Source organism: Cervus elaphus, chromosome 23 (assembly GCF_910594005.1).
Source record: "Cervus elaphus chromosome 23, mCerEla1.1, whole genome shotgun sequence".
NCBI lineage: Eukaryota > Metazoa > Chordata > Mammalia > Artiodactyla > Cervidae > Cervus > Cervus elaphus.
In genome coordinates, this window is record NC_057837.1 from 10923421 (window position 1) to 10951001 (window position 27581).

General features: G+C 40.3%; 4 protein-coding genes across 12 annotated transcripts in view; 2 read left to right on the forward strand and 2 right to left on the reverse strand.

The window, feature by feature from the left end:
• The window catches only part of LOC122682154 (ninein-like protein), a 705741-nt gene that overhangs the window by 652960 nt on the left and 25200 nt on the right, over window positions 1–27581 (forward strand). The gene's annotated exons all lie outside the window — the stretch shown is intronic.
• Window positions 1–27581, reverse strand: part of LOC122682160 (ankyrin repeat domain-containing protein 26-like) — a 371465-nt gene that overhangs the window by 269265 nt on the left and 74619 nt on the right. The gene's annotated exons all lie outside the window — the stretch shown is intronic.
• The window catches only part of LOC122682180 (ninein-like protein), a 333523-nt gene that overhangs the window by 138796 nt on the left and 167146 nt on the right, over window positions 1–27581 (forward strand).
• On the reverse strand, window positions 919–27279 carry LOC122682157 (ankyrin repeat domain-containing protein 26-like). 8 transcript variants are annotated; one of them, XM_043884971.1, is made up of 11 exons: window positions 27197–27279; window positions 26661–26918; window positions 25551–25721; window positions 23730–23763; window positions 19698–20651; window positions 17890–18039; window positions 14173–14243; window positions 13309–13402; window positions 3850–4140; window positions 3055–3257; window positions 919–1823 (listed from the first exon to the last, which is right to left on the reverse strand). In XM_043884971.1, the coding sequence occupies exons 3-11, from the start codon at window positions 25706–25708 to the stop codon at window positions 1697–1699; spliced, it is 2082 nt and encodes a 693-aa protein (XP_043740906.1). In that variant the 5' UTR covers window positions 25709–25721; window positions 26661–26918; window positions 27197–27279; the 3' UTR covers window positions 919–1696. The 8 variants fall into 8 exon arrangements, with proteins under 8 accessions (XP_043740906.1, XP_043740899.1, XP_043740901.1 ...); XM_043884964.1 differs by having other exon boundaries at window positions 26859–26918; window positions 27197–27260; XM_043884966.1 differs by lacking the exon at window positions 26661–26918 and having other exon boundaries at window positions 27197–27277.

The window sequence follows — 27581 nt, forward strand, 5'->3', positions numbered from 1 at the left end:
GTCGATATAGTTAATTTGTAAAGCATAAATATTTTTTAAACACAGGACAGGAAACTTGAAAGAGAAAATCTTTGGTTGAATCAAGCAGGCCAAAACTAAAGAGATTTGTCTTAAAAGGATGTTCGTTTCCTCCAGATAAAACCTGGTTTATTAAAATGAATCAGCAAAATGAATTATCCACATTTTGAGTTATTTAGGACACAATTTAAAACACAAATAAGATCTCTCTTTACTATTTAGCATACTTCTATCCAAGCTGTCATAATTAATTGGTATATACAAAAAGCATGAGTGTAATCTCAACTATAATCTAAATCTGGTCAGAAATTGCAGTTGAACTTCATCTCCTCAAGCTGAAGTTTCAAGGGGAGCACTTATACTCCTACCCTCCTCATGAGAAGCGAGATTTACCCAACGGGTGAGTTTGGGAGAAGGAACTAAGAAGTGCTTGCTTGGTTCCCAATCTCTTCTTTGAAAAGATGTGTGTGCTCACAGCACCATGAACTTGGGTCTGCGGTAGGCAGCCCGCCCCTGGGGTGGGGACTGAGCCTTTGCTTCCTCCCCTGAGGCCTGCATGGGGCAGTGTCTGACTTGGGATGAAGTGTCTGGAGGCCTGCTGTGACTGGTTCTCCAGGTTCATGGCTCTCAAGTACTAAGACCCAACGTAGCCACAGTGCTGTCGAAGAAACCTTAGATTGCTCTATGATGGCAAGAAGCCAAATGGGAAAACAGGTTGAGACTGCATTTAACAAGGGCTATTTTTATCTGCACAATAACCATCATGAAAACACCATCAAAACCATAAACCCGTGTGCTCTGACTAAAATGGATATTTTAATCACAACGATTACACAACGAAAACTAGCTGCAATTTAGATTCCCCATCATTGCTCTTAGTCGTCAGTCATCCAGGTGCTGTTGAGATAGAGACAAAAGTGAGCTTCATTTAAAATTTTTTAATGTTTGCTTTGACTACAAACTTAGAAATGTTCTACAATTGCTCAGAAAATATTTTTTAGAAATTTAAGTAACAAGGCTATATGTAAAATAGCGATTAAAGATGCATTCTTGTGTAAGAAAATGACCAAAATATTGACCGAAAGCTAGAAATTAATCTTCTGATATAGTGCTACAAGTTTGTTTAATTCATAAAAAGGATTTATCTAGGATTCCTTCAAATACAAAAACATCCATATATGGTTAGTGTTTCAATGCCAGTCATTCACTTATGCTTAGGGGTAGAAAAACTGCAGTGGGTTCAGCAGAGCTTGGAGATGATTATGAACACTTGCCAAGGTGAAATCAATTAGAAAGGAGGTCAAATATCTGAAAGTATATGTTCGGTTACTAGGCAATAAGATTTCATTTCTAAAGTAGAATTTAAATGCAGCTTTTCAAGAAATTTAAGAAATTAATAAGTATCTCTTAAAAATAGAAATCTAGGACAAAAAAACCCATAAAATTTTTGTCTCCTTGTAAGCACAGATAATTATGGCTTTTACTTAGTGCACATAAGTCAAATAAACAGCTCAGAAGTTGAAAATAAGAATCATTCATATCAGAAATCCTAAACCCAAGGAAAAAAAGATAGTAGAACTAAACTTGATCAAGTAAGTTGCCATGCTGTTATTTGAAGGGCATGGAATTGAGGTAGAAAATCCTACGTTTGTTTTTGGAGAAAGAGTCATATGAAGTATTATGGAAATTTCCAATGCAAGGGCGGCTCCAGGACTGGCCTCGGGGTGAGAGTGCTCAGTAAAGACCTGTTCTGCTGTTTCTCCACCTCAAGTTCGGTGCTCATCTCTGCCAGCCTCCAATTAGTCCTGGGGAAGATGGAAAACACCAGTTTTGTTCACGATTCCCTAAAGGATTTGCATTTTGTAAGCTGCCGCACAGTAAATGGAATTCCCGTCACACCGTGTGAGCACTGGAAGCAGAGAGCAGACCTGCTGTCAACAGTGACAGCTCTGACCTTGTTCTAAAGAAGCTCACGTGTGTCTGGGCTCCTCAGGTAACAAGTCACAGCTGGGGGAGGAGAGAAAGGGCGTCAGAGAGAAAGGGAGGTGGGTCACAGTGACACCTGCCGCCTCGGGGACACGCCTGCCCCCAGGAAACAGTTCAGGGATGAAGAAACACACCTCCCACAAGGCCACTTTCAAGCATTTGCTTTCACCCCCCTTGTATAAATGTTTCACTCATGACCTCGGAAAAATAAAGCACTTGCCTCTGAGGAATCACCTAGAGCCACAGTCTCGAGGGAGGATGAGAAAGTCAGTGGGTGAGACTGAAAAGGACTAAAACGGCCCCAGGAACAATTACAAGCATCCCCTGCTTTTCCAAAGTTCATTTTATGTTACTTCACTTCTACGAGGGGCCTACATAGGCACCTGTTTTTCATTTAAAAAAAAGAAAAAAAAAGTCTGAAGAGGATTTTTGGTTTCATTTAAAAAGGCAAAAAGCTGAAATGGTGTTCAGTGCATGTTTTTACAGCGTGAGGCATCGCGCTCCACAAACAGGGAGAGCGACCCCACCGAGCTCCTTCCCCGGAAGCCACACCCCACATCCCAGCATCACGTCCCACAGCCCTGAACCCTCTCTGGGAGCACCCGTGCTTCCCTTGTGTGCGCTTATTTTAGGCATCGACTAGCAGAACGTGCCCTGGGTCCCTGCTCCTTTGCTGTATGCTCTCTGGGCTTATGAAAGGCGTCCTAGGAGTGCTCTGCTTTCAGAGGGCGGTGCAGGTGGGATCTGCCCCTTCCAGCCTCCACACCCTCCCTCAGTCAGGCCACCATGCCAGCGTCAGCCCCTCTGTGAACTACCCCGCCTTTCACCCCTGTGTGAACGTGGCCCGACTTCACAAGCATGCTTTTACACAGTGTAGGAAAACGCACCAGGACGTAGTGTCACTAATCTGTCTTAGGGCGCCCCCTTAGCAGGCACTGTCTAGTTAGCTTTCACTGCCTACTAATCTCAAGAACCTGGCTCTATAAAAACTAGGCTTCAGAGACAAATTAATGGACTACATTTATTTTGTGATTCTGTGTTTTGACTTACTTGTCTAGCTTCTTTTCCAATGACTTCCTAACTTTTAGTTCTTCGAGGTAGAGTTTCTTATATTTTTCCAAATCTGCTTCAGAAGTTTCCATCTTGAAGACTTCAGATTCCAACTCTTTCATTCTGAGTTCCATCTGACTTCTGAAGGAAGCAATATGCTCCTCTTGTGCCTGCTCTAAGTTTTCTTGAGATGCTGCTTGTATCTAAGTCAAATTTTAAAAGATATATTTCTTTTGTTAATGATTATAACGTGAATAATTATATTTGTTCCCTTTAGTTTTGAGTCAGTAATTCAGAGAGCAATTTTAAATGTGAAAAAAAGAAAAGTGAAACTTTAAAATAATCATGGTCAATGTGAAATGAATTAAATCTGAATTATAAAATTAAAGTGGAATCAATGTTATAGTAGTATTTATGTAACCTGATAATTCAAATAATAAGAGGATCAACTTAAAATTTTAAAAACTGAACGAGACAACTTGAGAATAATTCAAGAGGATGGTACCCATTCTAAACCACAGTACTTTGTTTCCTTCTCATGGTCTTGTTTTATACCAACTGGTCTTATAAGTAAAAGGATCCTCTAGTCAGAATCATTCTGAAAGATCAATTGAGTGATAACTGTGATGGAAATTGAAATATTTCTCTCTTCAGAGACAGACAAGTGCCCCCTTCCTTCCAGAAATCTACCAAACAAACTGCTCTAAGAGAAGCAGAGGAAACACATAAGCTGTACACATCCAATGTAATTTACAATGAGGTGAATTCAAGGATATGACAGATCAACAAATTAACCTGTAAAACCGTGTTGACTTCTTTTAATTTCTCTACTAGCTCCTGTCTCGCTCTTTCTTCAATCTCCTGCTTATACTGCTCTACTTGACTGTGCTCTGTCATATTCATTTCTATGTGACTTTTGAGGTTCACTATGTTTTGCTCCAGCTTCTTGTTATTCTTCTCTAGTTCTTCACATTTCTTTTGCATTCTTGTCATGAATAATAACTCCTCTCGAAGAACCTGAATTTCTGCATTCATGTGCAGACATTGTGAACATACAGTTTCCAGCTCTGCTGGAAGATCATCAATCTGCAAGAATAAAACAAATGACATTTGGTAATGAGGGAAGTGGACTGAACACAGCCTAACACAAACCAAGGATCAAATAAATATGATGGTATCTGTATGGCTGAATGTAGGACCAGGAATTACTCAGAGAATCAAGAAAGAAGGTCAAACCACCAAGAGTCACAAAATATAGTCTTCACTGTCACCATCTTTGTCACACAACATTTGCCCTTGATTTTACACTCTTTGATTGTTCTATCATAGTACTTTTCTATCATTCCCATGGAATGACTGCAAGTCACCCCTTAGTAGAACGTCTCTTACTCCTTCCCCTCCAACATGTCCCATGGTTTTTAAAGAAGTTTGAGGTATACTGTATTGAGTTATCTAAGGCTGAGTTAATAAATGCCTCCCAAAAGAAGATTGTGAGAATAAGGCTCTAATTAATAAATCTTCTAAGTATGGATTTTAATCCAATAAGCCTTTTTCTGAACTAGAAATAGTTTTTGCTAATTTGAATTGCATTCCAAAGAGAAATGATTTGCAAGGCTAAAGATATCCCGTCTCCTAAGAGTTTAGTGAGATGATCCATACATTTTTCTGAACAAGAGAAAAATGCCTCTTTCTTGTAATCCTTTGTTACTTTCCACAGAATAAGAGACTATACCAAAGAAAACACACAAAAAATATTTGCTGGAATTTCAGTGACACAGAGTTGGAAAGAACTTTCATTTAGCAGAAGGATTACTTGGTAAGTCGAGGTGAGTGGAGCCGGTGGTTTTCAAACATGTCTACAAATTCTTTGACAATTTTCTTGTGAAATTCCCTCTCCTTAAATATGTGCTGGCCTCAGTAACTGATTCTAGTGGACAGAGTCTGGGGGAACTGCTATGTGATTTCTCAAGCTAAATAGCTTCTGACTGGCTCCGTGGGGAAGCCCACTCTTAGCATCAGTCACCACGCTTTGAAGAAGCCCAGGCTACATACTGAGCACATGTCAGTGTCCCCACTGACCGCCCCCACCTAATGACCCAGCCAAAAGCCAGCTCCAACTGCCACACGTGTGCATGAACAGGTCTTCAGATGACTCTGGTCCCCACCTTCACGACATCCCAGCTGATGAAGACTGGAGAAGAAATGAGCTGGGCTCACTCATTGAGCCTTGCCCCAACACAGACTTGTGAACAAAGGAAATGCTGTTTTGAGCCACTAGGCTTTGGGTGATCTCTAATACAATTTGTTAGCAATAAATAACTGGCACAGATACGGATATTAAAAATGGGGTTCAGTGCAGTTCACTCAGTCACGCCTGACTCTTTGTGACCCCATGGCCTGCATCACACCAGGATTCCCTGTCCATCATCAACTCCTGGAGCTTGCTCAAACTCATGTCCATTGAGTCAGTGACGCCCAAAAATGAGGTATTGCCATTAAAAAAGAACTAAAACATGTGAGAATGCTTTTGAACCTGGATGTAGATGGGACCCGAATGGATACAGAGAAAGAAATGGAAACCCAAAGGGCTTCATGAGTTTGTAAACAGAAGCCTGATGGCCCTTGAAGAGGCTGCCAGTGACAGCTTCTAGGCAAGAGAAGAAAATGACACTGAAACATGGGGGAACGGAGACTATTGCTATGAACCAGCTGAAAGTAAAATCAGTGAGAAGGATAAGCTATGAGACAAAAAAAAAAGCACTATTAAATACAAAGGAACCAGGACTCACTGGGTTCAATATCTGTATCCCCTTTACAGCATCTGCACCTGTCCAATTGTCACAGGACGCAAAAAGACAGAAATGGCTTCTTGGCTAAGGTCAAATCTAGGGTGCTATCAAGGAAAACATGGTCTAAACGTAAAACCTGTAGACTGTAAAACCCTACATTCAGTTCAGTTCAGTTCAGATGCTCAGTCGTGTCCAACTCTTTGTGACCCCATGAACCGTGTATGCCAGGCCTCCCTGTCCATCACCAACTCCCGGAGTCCACCCAAACATGTCCATCGAGTCTGTGATGCCATCTAACCATTTCATCCTCTGTCGTCCCCTTCGCCTCCTGCCCCCAATCCCTCCCAGCATCAGGGTCTTTTCAAATGAGTCAACTCTTCTCATGAGGCGGCCAAAGTATTGGAGTTTCAGCTTCAGCATCAGTCCTTCCAATGAACACCCAGGACTGATCTCCTTTAAGATGGACTGGTTGGATCTCCTTGCAGTCCAAGGGACTCGCAAGAGTCTTCTCCAACACCACGGTTCAAAAGCATCAATTCTTCAGTGCTCAGCTTTCTTTATAGTCCAGCTCTCACATCCATACAAGACCACTGGAAAAACCATAGCCTTGACTAGACGGACCTTTGTTGGCAAAGTAATGTCTCTGCTTTTTAATATGCTATCTAGGTTGGTCGTACTTTCCTTCCAAGGAGTTAGCGTCTTTTAATTTCATTGCTGCAGTCACTATCTACAGTGATTTTGGAGCCCAGAAAAATAAAGTCAACCACAGTTTCCCCATCTATTTTCCATGAAGTGATGAGACCAGATGCCATGATCTCAATATTCTGAATGTTGACCCTGGAAAGACTTAAGGTGGTGCCTCAGATTCCTTTAAGGATCTTAAGAGCCTAAGAATTTTAAAGGCATCATCCTGCAAAGCTTCATAGGAAGCCCAAGGTATGATGCTTCTCTCAAAAAAGATTTTTGAGGATAGCTTTTCCAATGGCATGAACCCCAATCGAATTCACAGGACACCGAAAGCTTTAAAGAGAACCTTCGCAGCAAAAACACCACTTGCTTGCTTGCTTGACTTAACAGAGACCAAGTGTTAGTCGCCCAGTCATGTCTGACACTTTGTGACCCTGTGGACTATGGGAGAAGGGATAGGCTACCCACTCCAGTATTCTTGGGCTTCCCTTGTGGCTCAGCTGGTAAAGAATCTGCCTGCAATGTGGGCGACCTGGATTCAACCCCCGCGCTGGGAAGATCCCCTGAAGAAGGGAAAGGCTATCCACTCCAGTATTCTGGCCTAGAGAATTCCAACGACTGTATAGTCCATGGGGTCTCAAAGAGTCAGACACAACTGAGCACTTTCACTCTCACTTTCTTCAGGGGATCTTCCCAACCCAGGGATCGAACCTGGGTCTCCTGCATTTCAGGCAGATTCTTTACTGTCTGAGACATCTGGGAAGTCCAACCGAGACCAAGATATACAAAATGAGAAAAGGCCTTGGGATTTTCTCAGAAGTTTGATAAAGAGGAACCTGGCTTAGGAAACATGACTCGGCTACAGATAGAGGTCATTTCCAGTACAGAGCTCAGAGTGTGGGCACAGAAATTAAAAAGAAGTATTATTTCTCATGGGTTCATGAGTGATATGCATTTATAGCCAACACAGTTTATAAAGCTGATGCCAGTCAGGACAGACTTCAAAATGAATGACTTTCCTTCAAACAGCTTAAAATAATTGTTCATCATTTTGTCATCTTTCTGGAATTTAAACTGCCAATATTTATTTGTTAAAAATAGGGTATTTTACACATAAAATCAACCATCTGCTGATGTCCATGTGCAGAGTCATCTCTTGTGTTGTTGGAAGAGGGCGTTTGCTATGACCAGTGCATTCTCTTGACAAAACTCTTGCTCTGCTTCATCTTGTACTCCAAGGCCAAACTTGCCTGTCACTCCAGGTATCTCTTGACTTCCGACTTTTGCATTCCAGTCCCCTATGATGAAAAGGACATCTTTTTTTGGTGTTAATTCTAGAAGGTCTTGTAGGTCATCATAGAACCACTCAACTTCAGCTTCTTCAGCATTAGTGGCTGGGGCACTGACTTGGATTACCGTGATGGTGAATGGTTTGCCTTGGAAACAGAGATCATTCTGTCATTTTTGAGACTGCACCTTAGTACTGCATGTCAGACTCTTTTGTTGACTATGATGGCTACTCCCTTTCTTCTAAGGGATTCTTGCCCACAGTAGTAGATATAATGGTCATCTGAGTTAAATTCACCCATTCCGGTCCATTTTGGTTCACTGATTCCTGAAATGTCAATGTTCACTCTTGCCATTTCCTGTTTGACCACTTCCAATTTACCCTGATTCATAGATGTAACATTCCAGGTTCCTAAGCAGTACTGTTCTTTACAGCTTCAGACTCTACTTCCATCACCAGTCATATCCACAACTGGGTGTTGTTTTCGTTTTGGCTCCACCTCTTCATTCTTTCTGGAGTTATTTCTCCACTGATCTCCAGTAGCATATTGGGTACCTATCAACCCAGGGAGTTCATCTTTCAGCGTCCTATCTTTTTGCCTTTTCATACTGTTCATGGGGTTCTCAAGGCAAGAATACTCAAGTGGTTTGCCATCCTCTTCTCCAGCGGACCACGTTGTGTCAGAACGCTCCAGCATGACCCTTCCATCTTGGGTGGCCCGACATGGCATGGCTTGGAGTTTCATTGAGTTAGACAAGGTTGTGATCCATGTGATCAGTTTGCTTAGTTTTCTGTGATTGTTGTTTTCATTCTGTCTGCCCTCTGAGGGATAAAGATAGAGGCTTATGGAAGCTTCCTGATGGGAGAGACTGACTGTGGGGTCTTCTTCTGATGGGCAGGGCCATACTCAGTAAATCTTTCACCCAAGTTTTTGTTGATGAGTGGGCCTGTGTTCTCTCCCTGTTGTTTGGCCTGAGGTCAAACTATGGTAGGGGTAATGGCGGTAATGGCCACCTCTTTCAAAAGGACTTGTTCACGCACTGCTGTATTCAGTGCCCCTGACCCCCAGCAGGCCACTGTCGACCCACCCCTCCGCAGGAGACACCTGGACACCCACAGGCAAGTCTGGCTCAGTCTCTCGTGGGGACACTGCTGCTTTCTCCTGGCTCCCAGTGCACACAAGGTTTTGTCTGTGCCCTCCAAGAGTCTGCACTGGTCATAGCAAAACATCTTCTTCCAACAACACAAGAGATGACTCTACACATGGACATCACCAAGTGGGCAATACCAAAGTCTGACTGATTATATTCTTTCAGCCAAAGATGGACAAGCTCTATACAATCAGCAAAACAAAACAAAACAAGACCGAGAGCTGACTGTGGCTCAGATCATGAACTCCTCATTGCCAAATTCAGACTTAAATTGAACAAAGTACAGAAAATCACTAGACCGTTCAGGTATGACCTAAATCAAATTCCTTATGATTATATAGTGGGACTGACAAACAGATTCAAGGGATTAGATCTGATAGACAGTGCCTGAAGAACTGTGGACGGAGGTTGGTGACACTGTACAGGAGGCAGTGATGAAGACCATCCCCAAGAAAAAGAAATGCAACAAGGCAAAATGGTTGTGTGAGGAGGCCTTACAAAGAGCTGAGAAAAAAAGAGAAGCTAAAGGCAGAGGAGAAAAGAAAAGATACAATCATCTGAATGCAGAGTTCCAAAGAATAGCAAGGAGAGATAAGAGAGCCTTCCTCAGCGATCAATGCAAAGAAATAGAGAGAAACAATAGAATGCGAAAGACTAGAGATCTATTCAAGAAAATTAGTGATACCAAGGGAACATTTCATGCAAAGATGGGCACATAAAGGACAGAAATGGTATGGACCTAACGGAAGCAGAAGATATTAAGAAGAGGTGGCAAGAATACACAGAAGAACTAAACAAAAACGATCTTCATGACTCAGATAACCAGTATGGTGTGATCACTCACCTAGAGCCAGACATCCTGGATTGCAAAGTCAAGTGAGCCTTAGGAAGTGTCACTACAATTAAAGCTAGTGGAGGTGATGGAATTCCAGTTGGGTTATTTCAAATCCTAAAAGATGATGTTTTGAAAGTGGTGCACTCAAAATGCCAGCAAATCTGGAAAATTCAGCCATGGCCACAGGACTGGAAAGGTCAGTTTTCATTCCAATTCCAAAGAAAGGCAATGCCAAAGAATGGTCAAACAATTGCACAACTGCACTCATCTCACATGCTAGCAAAGTAATGCTCAAAATTCTCCCAGTGAGCCTTCAACAGTACGTTAAATGAGAACGTCCAGATGTACAAGTTGGATTTAGAAAAGGCAGAGGAACTAGAGGTCAAGTTGCCAACATCCATCTGTTGGATCATAGAAAAAGCAAGAGAATTACAGAAAAACATCTACTTCTAATTTATTGACTACACCAAAGCCTTTGACTGTGTGGATCATAACAAACTGTGGAAAATTCTTCAAGAGATGGGAATGCCAGACCACCTTACCTGCTTCCTCAGAAACCTGTCTGTAGCTCAAGAAGCAACAGTTAGAATCGAACAGGGAACAATGAACTGGTTCCAAATTGGGAAAAGAGTATATCAAGGCTGTATATTGTCACCTGCTTATTTGACTTCTATGCAGAATACATCATGCGAAATGCCAGGCTGGAGGAAGTAAAAGCTGGAATCAAGACATCTGGAAGTAATATAAATAACCTCAGATATGCAGATGACACCACCCTTATGGCAGAAAGTGAAGAGGAACTGAAGAGCTTCTTGATGAAAGGCAAAGAGGAAAGTGAAAAATCTGGTTTAAAACTCAGCATTCAAAAAACAAAGATCATGGCATCTAGTCCCATGACTTCATGGCATATAGATGGGGAAACAATGGAAACAGTGACAGATTTTATTTTCCTGGGCTCCAAAATCACTGCAGATGGTGACTGCAGTCATGAAATTAAAAGACCCTCACTCCTTGGAAGAAAAGCTATGATCAACCTAGACAGCATATTAAAAAGCAGAGACATTACTTTGCCGACAAAGGTCTATCTAGTCAAAGCTATGGTTTTTCCAGTAGTCATGGATGCATGTGAAAGTTGGACCTTCAAGATAGCTGAGCACCGAAGAATTCATTCTTTTGAACTGTGGTGTTGGAGAAGACTCTTGAGAGGTCCTTGGACTGCAAGGAGATCAAACCAGTCAATCATAAAGGAAATCAGTCCTGAATATTCATTGGAAGGACTGATGCTGAAGCTGTAGCTCCAATGCGAAGAACTGACTCATTGGAAAAGACCCTGACGCTGAGAGTGATTGAAGGCAGGAGGAGAAGGGGACGACAGAGGATGAGATGGTTGGATGGCATCACCAACTCGATGTACATGAGTTTGAGCAAGCTCTGGGAGTTGGTGATGGACAGGGAAGCCTGGTGTGCTGCAGTCCATGGGGTCGCAGAGTCGGACACAACTGAGCGACTGAACTGAAACATCAAATACTACATGCTGATGAAATTTTTTTTAAGTGTGGCTATTACATTTTACTTTCTAAAGATGCTCTAAAATAATTTTCATCAGTGGTTCAAGATATTCCAGGATAAATATCATCTTACTAAAGTAATCTTTGAAAAATTCCCATGCACACCCCAGCTCTTTTTTAAAAAAAAAAAAAATCCAACAAAGGAAAAATACATTCTTTCAGAAACACTGTTCTATACAGATGTAGTATTCACCTGGTAAAGAGAATAAACTACAATGTTAAAAATGATTCATTCTCAAAAATTTCACAGAAGGGTTAGGATTACAAGAGAAACAGAATTCTCAATCAAATCATTACTCAAATTTCTAGACTCGAACAGATGTTTGTGTACCAATGTTCAAGGCAGCATTATTAACAATAGCCAGAAAGTGGAAAAACCCCGATTTCATTGACAGGGGAATGAACAAACAAAATATATTCTATATAAAATATTGCTTTTGGACTGGACTGTCACACACTTTTAAAATAAAATCATACTACAAAAATCATTAATTTTATGAATTCAGTCCATTTCTTCTATAAAGAGTAATTACACTCATCTCACACGCCAGTAAAGTAATGCTCAAAGCCAGGCTTCAGCAATATGTGAACCATGAACTTCCACATGTTCAAGCTGGTTTTAGAAAAGGCAGAGGAACCAGAGATGAAATTGCCAACATCCGCTGGATCATCGAAAAAGCAAGAGAGTTCCAGAAAAACATCTATTTCTGCCTTATTGACAATGTCAAAGCCTTTGATTGTATGGATCACAATAAACTGGAAAATTCTGAAAGAGATGGAAATACCAGACCACCTGACCTGCCTCTTGAGAAACCTATATGCAGGTCAGGAAGCAACAGTTAGAAATGGACATGGAACAACAGACTGGTTCCAAATAGGAAAATGAGTACATCAAGGCTGTATATTGTCACCCTGCTTGTTTAACTTATATGCAGAGTATATCATGAGAAACGCTGGGCTGGAAGAAGCACAAGCTGGACTCAAGATTGCCAGGAGAAATATCAATAACCTCAGATATGCTGATGACACCACCCTTCTTACAGAAACTGAAGAGGAACTAAAAAGCCTCTTGATGAAAGTCAAAGAGGAGAGTGCAAAAGTTGGCTTAAAGCTCAACATTCAGAAAACTAAGATTGTGGCATCTGGTCCCATCACCTCAGGGGAAATAGATGGGGAGACAGTGGAAACAGTGTCAGACTTTATTTTTTTGGGTTTCAAAATCACTGCAGATGCTGATTGCAGCCATGAAATTAAAAGACACTTACTCCTTGGAAGGAAAGTTATGACCAACCTAGATAGTATATTAAAAAGCAGAGACATTACATTGCCAACAAGGGTCCATCTAGTCAAGTCTATGGCTTTTCCAGTGGTCATGTATGGATGTGAGAGTTGGACTGTGAAGAAAGCTGAGTGCCGAAAAATTGATGCTTTCGAACGGTGGTGTTGGAGAAGACTCGAGAGTCCCTTGGACTGCAAGGAGATCCGACCAGTCCATCGTAAAGGGGATCAGTCCTGGGTGTTCATTGAAAGGACTGATGCTGAAGCTGAAACTCCAATACTCCGGTCACCTCATGCGAAGTGTTGCCTCACTGGAAAAGACCCCGATGCTGGGAGGGATTGCGGGCAGGAGGAGAAGGGGACGACAGAAGATAAGATGGCTGGATGGCATTACCGACTCGATGGGCATGAGTTTGAGCAAACTCCAGGAGTTGGTGATGGACAGGGAGGCCTGGAGTGCTGCAGTTCATGGGGTCGCAAAGAGTCGGACACAACTGAGCGACTGAACTGATGCTATTAGTAGCAAGCAGTATCAGTAAAATACCATAAACCTTTTAATCAATGACACTTTTCACATTGTCCAAAATATTCTTATATATTACTATTAAAAAAATTAAAATTCTTCCTCAGTATGACAGAAATTAAGAGGTTGACTTACCAATCTTATACTTAAGAGGTTTTTCTGAAGCTGTTCAATTTCGCCCGCTTGCTTTTTGACTGTAGTTTGTGACTTGGCATTTTCAATTTCAAGCCTAAAATGAAGATTTTAAAACAATGATTCTCACACATAGGGTTTCTTGTTTAAAGATGTTTTTCAATGTGGACCGTTTTCAAAGTCTTTATTGATTTACTGCAGTATTGCTTCTGTTTTATGCTTTGGTTTTTTGGCTGTGAGGCACGTGGGATCTTAGTTCCCCAACCAGGGATCAAACCACACCCTCTGCCTTGGAAGGCATAGTTTTAACCACTGGACTGTCACGGCAGTCCTTCACACACAGATTTTTAAAATACCACACTGTTTCTGAACAAACATCTGCAGGTTCAATTTGTAGGTTTTTAGAATTTTGAAAAGTAAATGATTTGGCAACTGTACTGTTTTTCTAGTTGTGTTTTGTGGCTAATTGGCTTCCTTGGTGGCTCAGACAGTAAAGAATCTGCCAACAATGCGGGAGACCCAGGTTCGATGCCCAAGTCAGGAAGATCCCCTGGACAAGGAAACGGCAACCCACTCCAGGATTCTTGCCTGGAGAATTCCATGGACAGAAGAGCCTGGTGGGCTATGGTCCATGGAGTCATCAAGAGTTGGACATGACTCAGTGACTAACACTTTCACTTTTCACTTGTGGATAATGTGCAAAATATGGAAATAACGGGGGAAAATATGCATCTCAAAACAGCTCAAAGCTGAAATGTTACCCAGCTTCACAATGATGTTTTTATTATCATTACTGATCTAATTCTCATATTATACTGCTTATCTGCTTTATACTTAAGTTGTTTTCTGTGCTGCTTTAAATCATACTTTTGGATGTGATCCTGTGTTTTTTCAGCATATCTCACGGCCTCTGTATGTTGATCCTGTGTTTCTTGAGACTGAAAAGAGAAAAAGGAAAAAAAAACAACTGTTTAATTACTAATAACCTAACAGACAAAGGACTGATCTCAAAAATATACAAGCAACTCCTGCAGCCCAATTCCAGAAAAATAAATGACCCAATCAAAAAATGGGACAAAGAACTAAACAGACATTTCTCCAAACAGATGGCTAACACACACATGAAAAGATGCTCAACATCACTCATTATCAGAGAAATGCAAATCTAAACCACAATGAGGTACCACTACATGCCAGTCAGAATGGCTGCTATCCAAAACTCTACAAGCAATAAATGCTAGAGAGGGTGTGGAGAAAAGGGAATCCTCTTACACTGTTGGTGGGAATGCAAACTAGTACAGCTGCTATGGAAAACAATGTGGAGATTTCTTAAAAAACTGGAAATAGAACTGCCATATGACCCAGCAATCCCACTTCTGGGCATACACACTGAGGAAACCAGATCTGAAAGAGACACGTGCACCCCAATATTCATCGCAGCACTGTTTATAATAGCCAGGACATGGAAGCAACCTAGATGCCCACCAGCAGATGAATGGATAAGGAAGCTGTGGTACATATACACCATGGAATATTACTCAGCCGTTAAAAAGAATTCATTTGAATCAGTCCTAATGAGATGGATGAAACTGGAGCCCCTTATACAGAGTGAAGTAAGCCAGAAAGATAAAGAACATTACAGCATACTAACACATATATATGGAATTTAGAAAGATGGTAATGATAACCCTATATGCAAAACAGAAACAGAGACACAGAAATACAGAACAGACTTTTGAACTCTGTGGGAGAAGGTGAGGGTGGGATATTTCAAAAGAACAGCATGTATACTATCTATGGTGAAACAGATCACCAGCCCAGGTGGGATGCATGAGACAAGTGCTCGGGCCTGGTGCACTGGGAAGACCCAGAGGAATCGGGTGGAGAGGGAGGTGGGAGGGGGGATCGGGATGGGGAATACGTGGAAATCTATGGCTGATTCATATCAATGTATGACAAAACCCACTGAAATGTGAAGTAATTAGCCTCCAACTAATTAAAAAAAAATTTAAAAAAAATTAAATAAAATAAAAATAAAGCTAAAAAAAAACAAAAACAAAAAACAATTTGATACTTCAGGCAGACGGCATGCCAACGGAAGTGGTCTTCTACACAAGTCACCCTGAAATCCCTCTCCATACCGTTGCAAGGGGCAGGAACGGGGAGCACGAGGCCCAGAACACGTGTCCAGTACTTCAAAACCGTTCACTGACTCCACTAACCAGCTAGTACTCTAGTACTTTTCTCCACTTACAGTAATTTGTAACTTACTTCTTCTCTGTACTACTCAGTGGACAATGACCAGAGGTTAATATGCACATAGCACCTCCTGGACAGAGTGGTGCAGAACTTACATGACCGTCAGAGGAAGAGTGAAGTCACTGCCATGGAAATATTACCCTACTGCTAAATCAAAGTTGTGAGTCAATTCATTCCCACAGCTGTTAATGTCTAGCAAGCACTCCGGTGAGACAATTCAGGTTACAAGGTACGGATATCAGAGAGGCTATTCCCAGAACTTTACAGTTGGTGAAAGGCTAGAAATCTATAAATCCCACTTCTGCCTACATAATGGAGGAAGGCAAATTTACACTTTTCTCCCAGAGTCAGGGAGAAAAATGAGCATTTAATTGAACAATTCTCCTCTATTAGACTAAGCGCTGTCAATTTTACACTGAGTTGCTTAAAATACATTTTAATAAAAGTTTTATTATACAAACATCTTCAAGAAGAAATAACTGGCATGGGATGAAGTACTTAGTTGTTTCCTAACAATTGTTAAGCTAAACTGTTTTCCATTTATGCAAGACAAGTGCTGTGCATATCAACAAATGTTCCCTGTTAGACCAAGATTCTCCCTCATGAAAAAAATTACAACAATGCAAAATTAAGGGCTAGATTGTTCTTCACAGACTACATGACAGGGCTGAAGAGAAAAGGCTCAATGAGAGCTGGACAGTCAGGAAAGCTCCATGGAGGAGGAGGGACTGGGCACCAGGTCTGAATAAATGGAGGACTACCCAAGAGGAAAAGAAACTGTGAAGACAGAAAGGACAATCTAAGCAAAGGTCAAGGAAAGGTGAAATCAGCCAGTGAACTCTGAGGATAAAATCCAACCGCAGGAAAATAAAAACATGTCCATCCAGAAATGCGTAAACCAATGTTCACAGCAGCATTATTAATAGTCGCAAAGTGGAAACAACTCAAATCTCCATCAACTTATGAATGGATAAATATAGCCACGTACTGTTTATTGTTTGACAGTCAACAGAAATGGAAGAACTGATACATGTTATAACATGCTATAGCTATAACATGTGCTATAACATGGATGAACCACAAAATGACATCAAATGAGAAAAGCTCATCCCAAAGGAGCATACTGCATGATTCCATTTATATAAAATACCCAGAACAGGCATGTCTACAGAGACAGATATTAGACTGGGGGTTGCCTGGCTCTGAGGGAGATGGGGGGGTCATAGGAGGTAGCTAAGGGATGCAGGGTTTCTTTTGGGGTTGTAGAAATGCTCTAAAATTGACTGTGGTCACAGGTGACACCTCTCTAGACTAAGAGATACTGAACTACACACTTGGAATGGGTGAATTATATGATACGTGAATTATATCTCAATAGCTTTTTAAAAATCCAAAGGCACCATCTAGATAATCTTCTTCATTCTCTATTTTTGATGAGGGTATTATACTCCATCTGAGTACCCTATGCTTTTACAATGCATCGAAAATGAAGAGAAGGCAGTGCCTAACTTCAACTGGTTTGTATAATACACTTTCTGCACAAGTTATTCTGAAATGCACAAAATAAATATATACAGAACTGCATAGCCATTCAGAAAAGTGAAGATGAGAAATGATCATTTTCTGGAACCTTCCATTAAACATTATCCTCTGATTTTATCTGGCTTGACTCATCATGGTAATACAGGGATCACGAAATAAAATATTGTTCAATCAAAAAAAAAGTCTCTCCACAGATGTATAGAACAGACTTTTGGACTCTATGGGAGAAGGCGAGGGTGGGATGATCTGAGAGAACAGCATCGAAACATGTACATTATCAAGTGTGAAACAGATCGCCAGTCCAGGTTGGATGCATGAGACAAGTGCTCGGGGCTGATGCACTGGGATGACCCAGAGGGATGGGATGGGGAGGGAGGTGGGAGGGGGGTTCAGGATGGGGAACACATGTAAATCCATGGCTGATTCATGTCAATGTATGGCAAAAACCAGTACAATATTGTAATTAGCCTCCAACTAATAAAAATTAAAAAAAAAAAGAAATAACTCCGAAAGAAAAAAGAAAAATAAGTCTCTCAAGTTGTGTGAAGAATGATGCACAATTCTCCACTTTCCTAAGGGTATATAATATACGAAAACAATATATATATAATGCAAATGGCAGAATGAAAGTCAGAGTTTAAGAAATGAGTGCACTTAAAGATTAAAAAATTTATAGTAAATTACTAGTAATGAAAATAAAAAAGAAAGCTGTCCATGAAAAAGAGCGTCCTAAAACACTTTATCCTATGTATTCACTGTTGACACATTCAATTTCACACATACCTGACTTGTGAGTTGATATAAGTTCTTTAAATCCCGTGCCTCAACTTCTAACTTGGCATGATAACGTGACATGACCTCCAGGGACGGCTCCGACGTAGACTGCTTTTTGAGGCTATCAGCCAGTTCTTGCCGAAGTTGTCTCACAACTGCCTAATAAGATGCTCTGTCACTGAGTTTATCAAATCACTTTACTATGACGTTGTGTTAGTAGTACATAACGCCAACATATGGACTTTTGAAAACTATCACCACACACAGCAACTCACCTTCTCTCCCTCCTCCCTGAATGTGGTTGCAGACCCAGAAGGGCCCCCCACCGGCCTTCCTGATATTAAGTTCCTCAGACGAAGGAGGCAGCCCCACTGTCCACGCCCTGCCCCTCCCGATAAATCTGTAGAGCTCCACCACCTCACGTCCAGAATGTAACAGGTGTGTAGGTGGGACAAGCAGTGGAAAATTCCACCCTGTGGACACATTTTTCCTCTTTATTAGAGGCTTCAATTAACATCAGAGATCTTCACATATTCCAACCAGTGCTCAGATCTTTCCAACAGATTCCTATCCCAGCAGTAAAATGAGGCCATTCCCTTGGGGCTTATCTGTCTGATATCTGGTCGTGTGTCTATGTTAATCCCAGACTCCTACTCTCCCCCTGCCCCCCGCCTCTGCCCGTGGCTGACCACCAGGCGCCCCTGCGGAGCACAGGGGCTCTGCTCAGTGCCCTGCAGTCACCTGCCTGGGAGAGGACCTGGGAGAGAACGGATACGTGTGTAACTGCACCACCGCGCTGGGCACCCGAAACTGACGCAGAAGTATAAACCAACTACACTCCAACACAGAAGAAAAATACAATCTGCAAATGAGGTTGCTCCCATGGCCCTCAGGGAGCCTCGACAGCCTGGCCTCCACCTGCCTCTGGGCCGCGGCCCCTACAGCCCGCCCCCTGACTCCCTCCATTCCTGCTGCTCTCAAGTCCTGCCACGCTTCATTTTTAGTGGACACGCTTGTATCTAAATGGTAGTAACTGATGCTGAAAATGAGAATTATGAGTAAATTGTTTGTAAACATATTCTAAGTAAATAGCATAAATAGCAGTGGGAAGATTAAAACAAGAAGAGCTTGGTTAAAACTCACCACTTGAGTCCCAAATTATGATTTAATGACAAGTATATTTAAATGACTTGTCAATGAATTCTCAATTTAATGACAACTCTATTTTATAGAGTTGAGAGGTCATAAGAATAAATGATTCAAGTCTGAAATGTTTTCCAAGCTAATTCAAATTTACATGAATAAAACTAAAGTTACACCAACAAATATGACAGAAAGGTATGACAAGCTACTGAAGCCAAAGTACTACATATAAGTGATAGCATCTGGGAAACACGGAATTGACTGTCAATGTAATCCATGTAACTGAAGCTTAATTTCAAAATATTCAGTTTAGGTTTAAGCGTTTCTTTTATCTGCTTCATCATGATACTGACATGTGGTTACATAGAGATTAAAATTATTTTCTGAATAGTAAAAGAGTAAATTACTAATACCTGTCTATATTAAAAATTTAGAATTTAATCTCTTAACATTTCATAAGCGACATGATGTCTCTACTCAAAGTGAAGCATCTCTCAGGTCTAATTTTTATTTGCTAGATACAAGGTGTGCTTTTTAGTCTGTTTTAGAGACCATAGATTCATAGCCTGTGTATTTTTTATATTCAGCTAGATTCAACATTTAGCCAGAATTAAGAATCACTTTGAATTTTCTTTCAGGAAGTCTGAGAATTATTTCTCCTTCTGGATACTTACTTGTCTTTCTGCTTTCTCATTTTCATACTGACACATTCTCTCTTCTAAATGATTCAATTTGTTGCTTAAATCCTTGCTTCTTTCCTCCAGCATCAGATCCTGTTTCTCATGTTCAGCATGAAGATTTTTCACGATCTGCTGAAACTGGTCTTGGATGCTAATGACTGTCTTCTCTTTACTGTCAGCTCTATTTTGTGCATTATTCAGCTGCTGTCGGAGCAACATGTTTTCACTCTGGAGTTGGGATAACCTCTCCTCTAAGGATTCCTGCTTTCCAAGGTATTCCTTCACTTTGCCTTGTTCGTTCTGATACATGTGTCCAATATCCTGCTTTTGACACTCTGCTTGGCGTAAGTCTCTCTGGACACGTTCTAACATCAAAGTCTTTTCTCTGAGATCATCTCTCGTCTGATGCAGCTTGATTTTTAGCTTATTGAATTTATTTTCCACTTTAGAAAGTTGCTGGGAAAGCATCTCATTGTCACTTTTCAGCTTAGCCATATGGAACTTCATTGGGTCCTGCAAGCGTAACCTCTTGTCTTTTGCTTTCTGGGAGGCAAGTGACAGGTGTCTTTGTGATATCTGACCTTGATCATGATTGTGTATGGCAGCAGCCAGTCTAGAGTGGTAGGATTCCACTTCTGTTTCTAGTCTTTCTTTGCTTCGCTTTGCGTACTCCAGCTCAGGGTTTAGCATTGTATTTTCAGCTACCGGAACGTTAAGCTGGCCAGTATGCTGGAATATGGTCTTTGTCAATGTTTCCTTGTTCAATTTTATTGCCTTTTGAGGATAATCATTCTCTCCTTTTACAATTTCAGTATCTTCAAAACATTTCTTTTCTTTCTCCTGGTTCTGATTTTTCACTGTGTCTATTTCTAATCTTGGCATGGCAATTTCATCCTGCATGTGGCTTTTGCGCAACAGACCTTTTGCTTTTCTACCACTATCAGAAACCTAAGTGAGACAAAAGAGACTTTTAGTTAGTACTCAATAAAATGACATTTCACCATTTCCTCTGAAATGAAAGACTAACCTGTATGTTTAGACAATGAAAAGACTGCACCAAGTGGATCTCCAAATGGAAAAAATAAGGTTCGATACAAACCTCAGACCTTATACAAGCAGAAATTCCCAAAGGTTCAAAAATTTAATTGAAGACAATGAATCCATGAAAGGAAAAAGAAACCCCAAGGAACTTTTCAAGAAGCTCAGAACTGGAAAGGGTTTCTCTGAATTACAACAAACCCAGAAAGCTTAAAATAAAAGATTTATAGATCTAACTACACTTAAAAATTGCATCTGATGTGGTATATTTATATAGTGGAAAACTACAAAGCCATAAAAAAGCTTTGCTTTTTTGCAAATAATGCTATTTGCAGCAACAAAGATGGACCTAGGCATGATCACACTAAGCGACCTAAGTCAGACAAAGACAAGTCATACTGCTTATATGTGGAATCTAAAATGAACTTATTCACAAAACAGAGAGAGACCCACCGACGTAGGAAACAAGCTTACTCACCATACGGGAAAGGGGGTAGGGGAAGGGATAAATTAGGAGGTTGGGTTTAACAGATACCATTATATATAGACAAGTGTATATAAAATAACCAGTAAGGATCTACTGTACAACACAAGGAACTACATTTAATATTCTACAAGAAGAATGTGACAAGGAATATATGTGTGTGTGTGTGTGTGTGTGTTAGTCAGTCATGTCCAACTCTTTACGACCCCACAGACTGTAGCCCGCCAGGCTCCCCTGTCCATGGGATTCTCCAGGCAAGAATACTGGAGTGGGTTGCCATTTCCTCCTCCAGGGGATCTTCCCGACCCAAGGACTGAACCCAGGTCTCCTGCATTGCAGGTGGATTCTTTACAGTCTGAGCCAGCAGGGAAGCCCCATGTACATAATATACACACACATATACATATATGTCTGAATCACTGTGCTGTGTACCTGAAACTGACGCAACATTGTAAATCAACTACAATTCCATAACACCACCACTCGCTACCTTTAAAACACTGCATCTGATAGCTCCTACGCAGCTACTTCAAGTAAGAGCCTTAGCTCTGTACATATTTAAATAGATGAAATTTCATGCAAAAATTGTTTTCTTGAGAATATGCTACCTTTCTAACATTTTAATAGGCAATTGCAAGGCTTATACCTATTGACAACTGTACTAAGCACTTCTACAAACATCAATTAACTCATTAGCGATAATGATTCTGGAAAGGAAGAAGTTAAAACTATGTAAGTAAGCTGCAGGCTTTTCACCAGGTCTTCTGCCTCTACTAGTCCTCTTATATCAAACCACAGTCACTTCTCTAGTACAAACATATCAACACAAACTAATCCTCCTATTTCATTCATGGTACATACACTAATGGTAAACAAGGTAAAATTCAGAGAGCTCTTCTCAGAGAATCATGAGATTGTTTTCTGCTGTTTTCATTATCTCTTTATACTGTTTAAAATAGTAAGATGGGGGAATACAATGAGAAACATAATTATCACTAGATGTATACTATGGCATATCTATCACTGTTTTCGAAAGTTCCTTGTACTGGAGGAGGACACTGCACAGAACAGAGGGTTCGTTTTCTCAGAAGTACAAGAATGACTTCCAAAGTATGGTCTCTGAACTGCCTGTACTTTCCCTCCTTACCTTCAGTGGAAGTGATAAATTAACCTAATGATCAAGGAAGGGAAATCACTACTAAATACCAGAACAGCTACTGTTAGTAGCAAGTTTTTTTTTTTTTTACTTTTTTTCCTTGGTGGGAGGGGACTTTTATAAGTTTATTCCAAAGTAACAATTTTTTAAGTGTACAAAAGTATTTTTACAACTGATGTCGCAGTTTTTACAAACTGAAAAACTGTAAACGATGTGAAAAGGCCGTTGACAGGGCACTGGTTACAGAAACGAGAGTGGAGCCGGGGCGGACTCTGACTGAGACACCGGAGGTGACGCGGCCGAGGAGGGACGCACACGCTCCCCGCAGAGCACAAGGACATGTGCGCAGCGCAGTCGACGGGGGAGCACACGCGGTCTGCCTGGCCTAAACCGCAGTCAGGGTGCCTGCTCCTTCGAGACAGTCGCAGAAACTTTGAGATTAATTCCTATGGAAAATATTAAAGGCCTCTCCTTGGATGAGGCCATGGTGTGTCCCTACCTGACTGCTGTAGACAAATGGATTTGAATTACAAATAGTACTTTCCCAAGCTCTTCCCGAGAGCTTTTCGTTGTGGGAGATCTGCTGCTAGGACCTCGGGGATGGGACCCGGTCTGTGTTTGAGAGGGACATTGGGTGGGGACTGAATTCCTCTGCTCTGAGATGCCACTCGAGAGCTCTGCAGAAGTGCTCTGAGATGCCACTCGAGAGCTCTGCAGAAGGAAGGACAATCAACTTCAAGAGTGTCTGTTATCTACCAACTGCTGGAAAAATCCACGGGGAACATTCCTGCACCTCTAGAGGACGCCAGTTAAACCCAGCTGTCCTTGAGGACTCTACTGTGAGGGAGAACCCAGCTGGGAAAGCTGGAGCCAGCTCTGAGCTGTTCATGGGGCAGGTGGACTGAGGGCTGACGGGCACAGAGGGAGGGGGTCCACGACCCTCAGCCACCTGCCAGATGGCAAGGGGGAATTTTTAGAGTAAAGCATGTCGCCATCCTCGGAAGCAGTTTCAGATGACTGAGTTAAGTCATCAAGGTCATTCACATAATTAATTTGGTCTTTGACCTACACATAAATAATACTGTTTCACAATGTCCTTAAAATATGTATAAAATATACCAAGTGTACAAAGGTGATAAATATCTTAATCAAAGCAAAAGCAGAGGCTTCTTAAAAGAACAGGTTTTTATCAACAGGATAACTTTATCAACAGAGTTTCTAAATTATGTTTTCAAAGTAAATGTCCCTTCAACAAAGGAAGATTTTCTATGTTGCAACTATTCCTTTTACAAACTATTTTTTAGAGGATAATATATTTTTAAGTTAATTTTTTTTTTTTTTACTTTACCTTCTTTTTTTCATATGCTGTTTTCCTTGCAGGCCTAAAAAAAAAAAAAATGATTCTTTTCAGGCTAAAATTTAATAACTCAAAAATATAAACAATACCTAAATGTTTTTTTATATAACATCTTTGCATTCACAAGTAATTTATAGAAAAGTAATTTATAGAAATGATGAAACAATAACAAAGAGTAGCATTAAAGGACAAAGAAAATATATCTGTAATATTAATAAAACATTAAATTTAGATTAAAGGAAAAGGAAAAACCTAACATTACTTGCGTTATGTGATAGAAGCAGTTTACCAGGGTTTTTTGCAGTTGTCATTTTTAATGAGAACTAACTTTTATGGCAATAAAACCTATCTCGGAAGTATTCCCTAAGTCCTTATAAGAAAGAAACCCATTTTTTATCACCATGATATTAGGTTTTTGAGGGCTTATTATGCAACGGCTATGCATATTATGCATTTTAATCCTCACGATCATTCTGGGAGAGAGGTAATATATTAGACCCTTTAGATAGGAAGAGATGGAGCAAAGAAAGGCTGAGGAATGTGCCCAGGACCACACAGCAGTTCACCAACAGCCCAGAATTCAAACCCAGGGAATCTGGCCTGAACGCTACTGTTCCAAAATATGCTGAGAACGTGATATTGAAAAGTCTTTTTAAGTAACATGATACCAAATGAATCTATATTATTATTTCATGCCTAGCTATAACTACAAATGATAATTCTGAATCTTAAAAACATATTTCTAACAAACAAAAAGGCTAGATGTAGGCAATATTGGAAATCTACTTTCAATAAAGATTTGTTTTTTGTAAAGAACTTCACCAATACACATTCATTCAACCATTCTGCTCTTTCTTTATGCATCTGACATACACTTGCTGAGCACATAATATGTGTTAACGACACTTTTAGTACAGAAAGCATGGTTTTTGTCATTTAGATATTTATCATCCAAAGTAATAAACTGTAAAAGATTGTGAATTGTTTCTATTGAAAATAAACAAAATCCTCCCCTTCTCCCTGGAAGCTATAAACAACTATGAAGTTAATATGATGTGATGTTTCAGAGTACCTTACAAAATCATAGCTACCCACGATGATACTATCAACTAGAATCAACAAGGAATGATTAAATCCTATTCAGTATAACCTAAGCATTTGTAAATTCATGATTATATAATTTTTTTAAATGTATGTATGATAGAATTAACTCAAGTAATCATCTATATATTCATTTACGTAAGAATACTACACTTCAGAGCCAATGAACGAGCCCTTACCAAAAGCTATATATGAACAGGAGTACATTTGTACATAATAATCATGTACAATAAAAATAATGTACAATTAATTTATCGTAACAGTTTAAAGATAATGTCATACAATCAATAAGCTTTCTAATATTGGAAATGCAAATAAGATTACACTCAATAGACACTTCCTCTGCTGGCTCTTTTCCAAAAGCATACACACTCTACAAGCTCCCCTCTCAACATGAAACAAGAAACTCATTTCAACTCCACATTCCTCTTCAGTTACCATCCAGGTCTCCATTTCTGGCCCAGGAAATATTCCCTATGGAGCTGTTTACGTGTGTTCACTGCAGTCCAGCTTCCAAGTGGACTCTTTACTGAAACAACTTCCGGCCAAAGGCACAGGTCCTCTCTCCTTCACCTTTCGGCCGTGTTCATCCAGTAGAGTTGAGGATTCTCTTCTCTTGGCCAGTATGCTATATTATGCTGCTCTATTTCCAGAAGAAGTATTCAGTGCTAATATTTCTTCCCCTAGAAATAAAGAATCTGTCCATGTTACCTGCTGTCATCTTGATCCACCTTCCTTAAAATGCTGTCATTTGTCACGTGCAGCAGACCATCAGTCAGTGAATTGGTCTTTTCAAATACTGGTGCAATCACACATTCTTCTGGTGTCCATTTGTCATTGTTCTTTCTCTCTATTTCCTTCCTGGGCATGCCAGGTTCACTACTTGAAAAAATCCACAAAAAAGCCAATGTTTTCAAATAATTCGACTAATAAAGAATAAAAAAACAATTCTTGTAAAATTCCAACTCTTACCCATCTTAAGTCATTGATTAATTCACAAAACAGTTATGAAGTACCAACCATATGCAAGAAAACAAATTCTTCCTTCAAACACAGATACACAATTATGATATAATATGATATGGAAGAGTTGACATATGAAAGTGATAAGTGAAATAAGGAAGGCTTTATGGAAGAAGTGAAGAGAGGAGGTCAAAAGGAAGAGAAAACCGAGAAATCATTCTACTGGGAGATTAGAATGTGAGTACACAGATCAGGCACACGGCATCTGGGTTGTTTCCTAGGAACCTGGAAGGAAAAGTACAAAACACATGAAAGAAAGTAGAGAGATGCACCTGGAGAGACACTGGGAAGAACCTCAAGGGCTACACTGAAAACCTCAAGTCCACTGGCTAAGCACAGTGATTCTCAGACATGGGAGTCATGATTAGATTTACACTATATATAATTCTTTGCTTTTAAAAACAGTAATATTTAACCTAGGAATTTCCCTGGTACTCCAGTGCTTAGGAATCTGCCTGCTCATGCAGGGGGCACAGGTTCGATCCCTGGTCAGGGAAGACAGCACATGCCTCATGCAGAGCAATGAATCCTGTGCTCCACAACCACTGAAGCCAGCACCCTAGAGCCCATGCTCAGCATCAAGAGAAGCCACCACAATGAGAAGCCCAAGCACTGCAGCTGCAAAGAACCAGCACAGCCAAATAAATTACAGAAAAAAAAAAAAAAAAAGAACCTCAAAGAAAAAAGTAACACCTAATTTAGATGATTTTTAAAATGACATGTGGCACATCCACCATGAAAGAAGAAATCAAATTTAGTGGGGCGGGGGGTGGGGCAGTTTACTTGTAAACCACCCACATGATGGGGTGACGTCAGCATCATGGATGAAAGGCAGGTGCCTCATCAGTTCTCCTGCCACCAACAGCAATTTGGCCTCCATCCATGGACATACTCAAAGTGCTAGGAGGAGAAAACTGCCAACCAAGAGGACTCGATCCAGAAAAGTTGTCTTTCAGAAATGAAGGAGAAACAAAAACTTTCCCAGACAAAGCAAACCTGAGGGAGTTCATCACCACTAGTCTCGCCTCATAAGAAATGCTGAAAGAAGTCCTCACACTGAAATGAAAGGATGTTCATTAGTGACATAAAATACATTTAAACATACAGCACACTGGTTAAGGCAAGTATGCAGTCAAATCCAGAATACTCTAATATGTAACATGGTGGTATGTTAACAAAGTAACTAGCATTAAGGCTAAAGGATAAGAGCATTCAAAATAACTATATCCCTAGTAAAATATAAAATTCGTAAATCACAAACATTAGCTCAAGTTAGAAATCATTTTACCAGAAAATAACAAATGATCTACTGTTAAGTATTGATATAGGCTTACCCATCAGAACCTTTATTCTGCATAGCAGGAAACTCCTGCTTGTTATTTCCTCCACTCTTTCTCTGCTGACTCAATCGACTCTCTTCAACAGCATCGCATACATTGTCTGATACTTCCACTTCACTACTTTTGTGCTTCTTTTCTTCTTCAACCTTTAATGAAAGTTTGACACTAAGAATAATTGCTATGTATTTATTATAAAGATCCTTGTTTTCAATTTATTATTTGACTCAGCATTTGCCCGGATTTGAAGTGATAAAGATATTTTTGTGCTTACATTAATTTTATCACAAGTCACTGAAAGTTTTGTAAAATGTGCTTCTTTCTCTTTGAGGGAAAGAAACAAAATTCCCAAAATTTCAAGAAAGGCTTTCTAAATAAGATA

Bases quoted from the DNA above. Each gene is read 5' to 3' on its own strand.
- LOC122682157 (XM_043884964.1), bottom strand. From the start codon at position 27,219: ATGCAGAATAAAGGTTCTGATGG. The intron at 25,722-26,858 runs GTTTGCTTTGTC...GATTTTTTCAAG, and splicing joins GTGGTGATGAACTCCCTCAG to TAGTGAACCTGGCATGCCCA. The intron at 13,403-14,172 runs GTATGATTTAAA...TCTTCATTTTAG, and splicing joins ACACAGGATCACATCCAAAA to GCTTGAAATTGAAAATGCCA.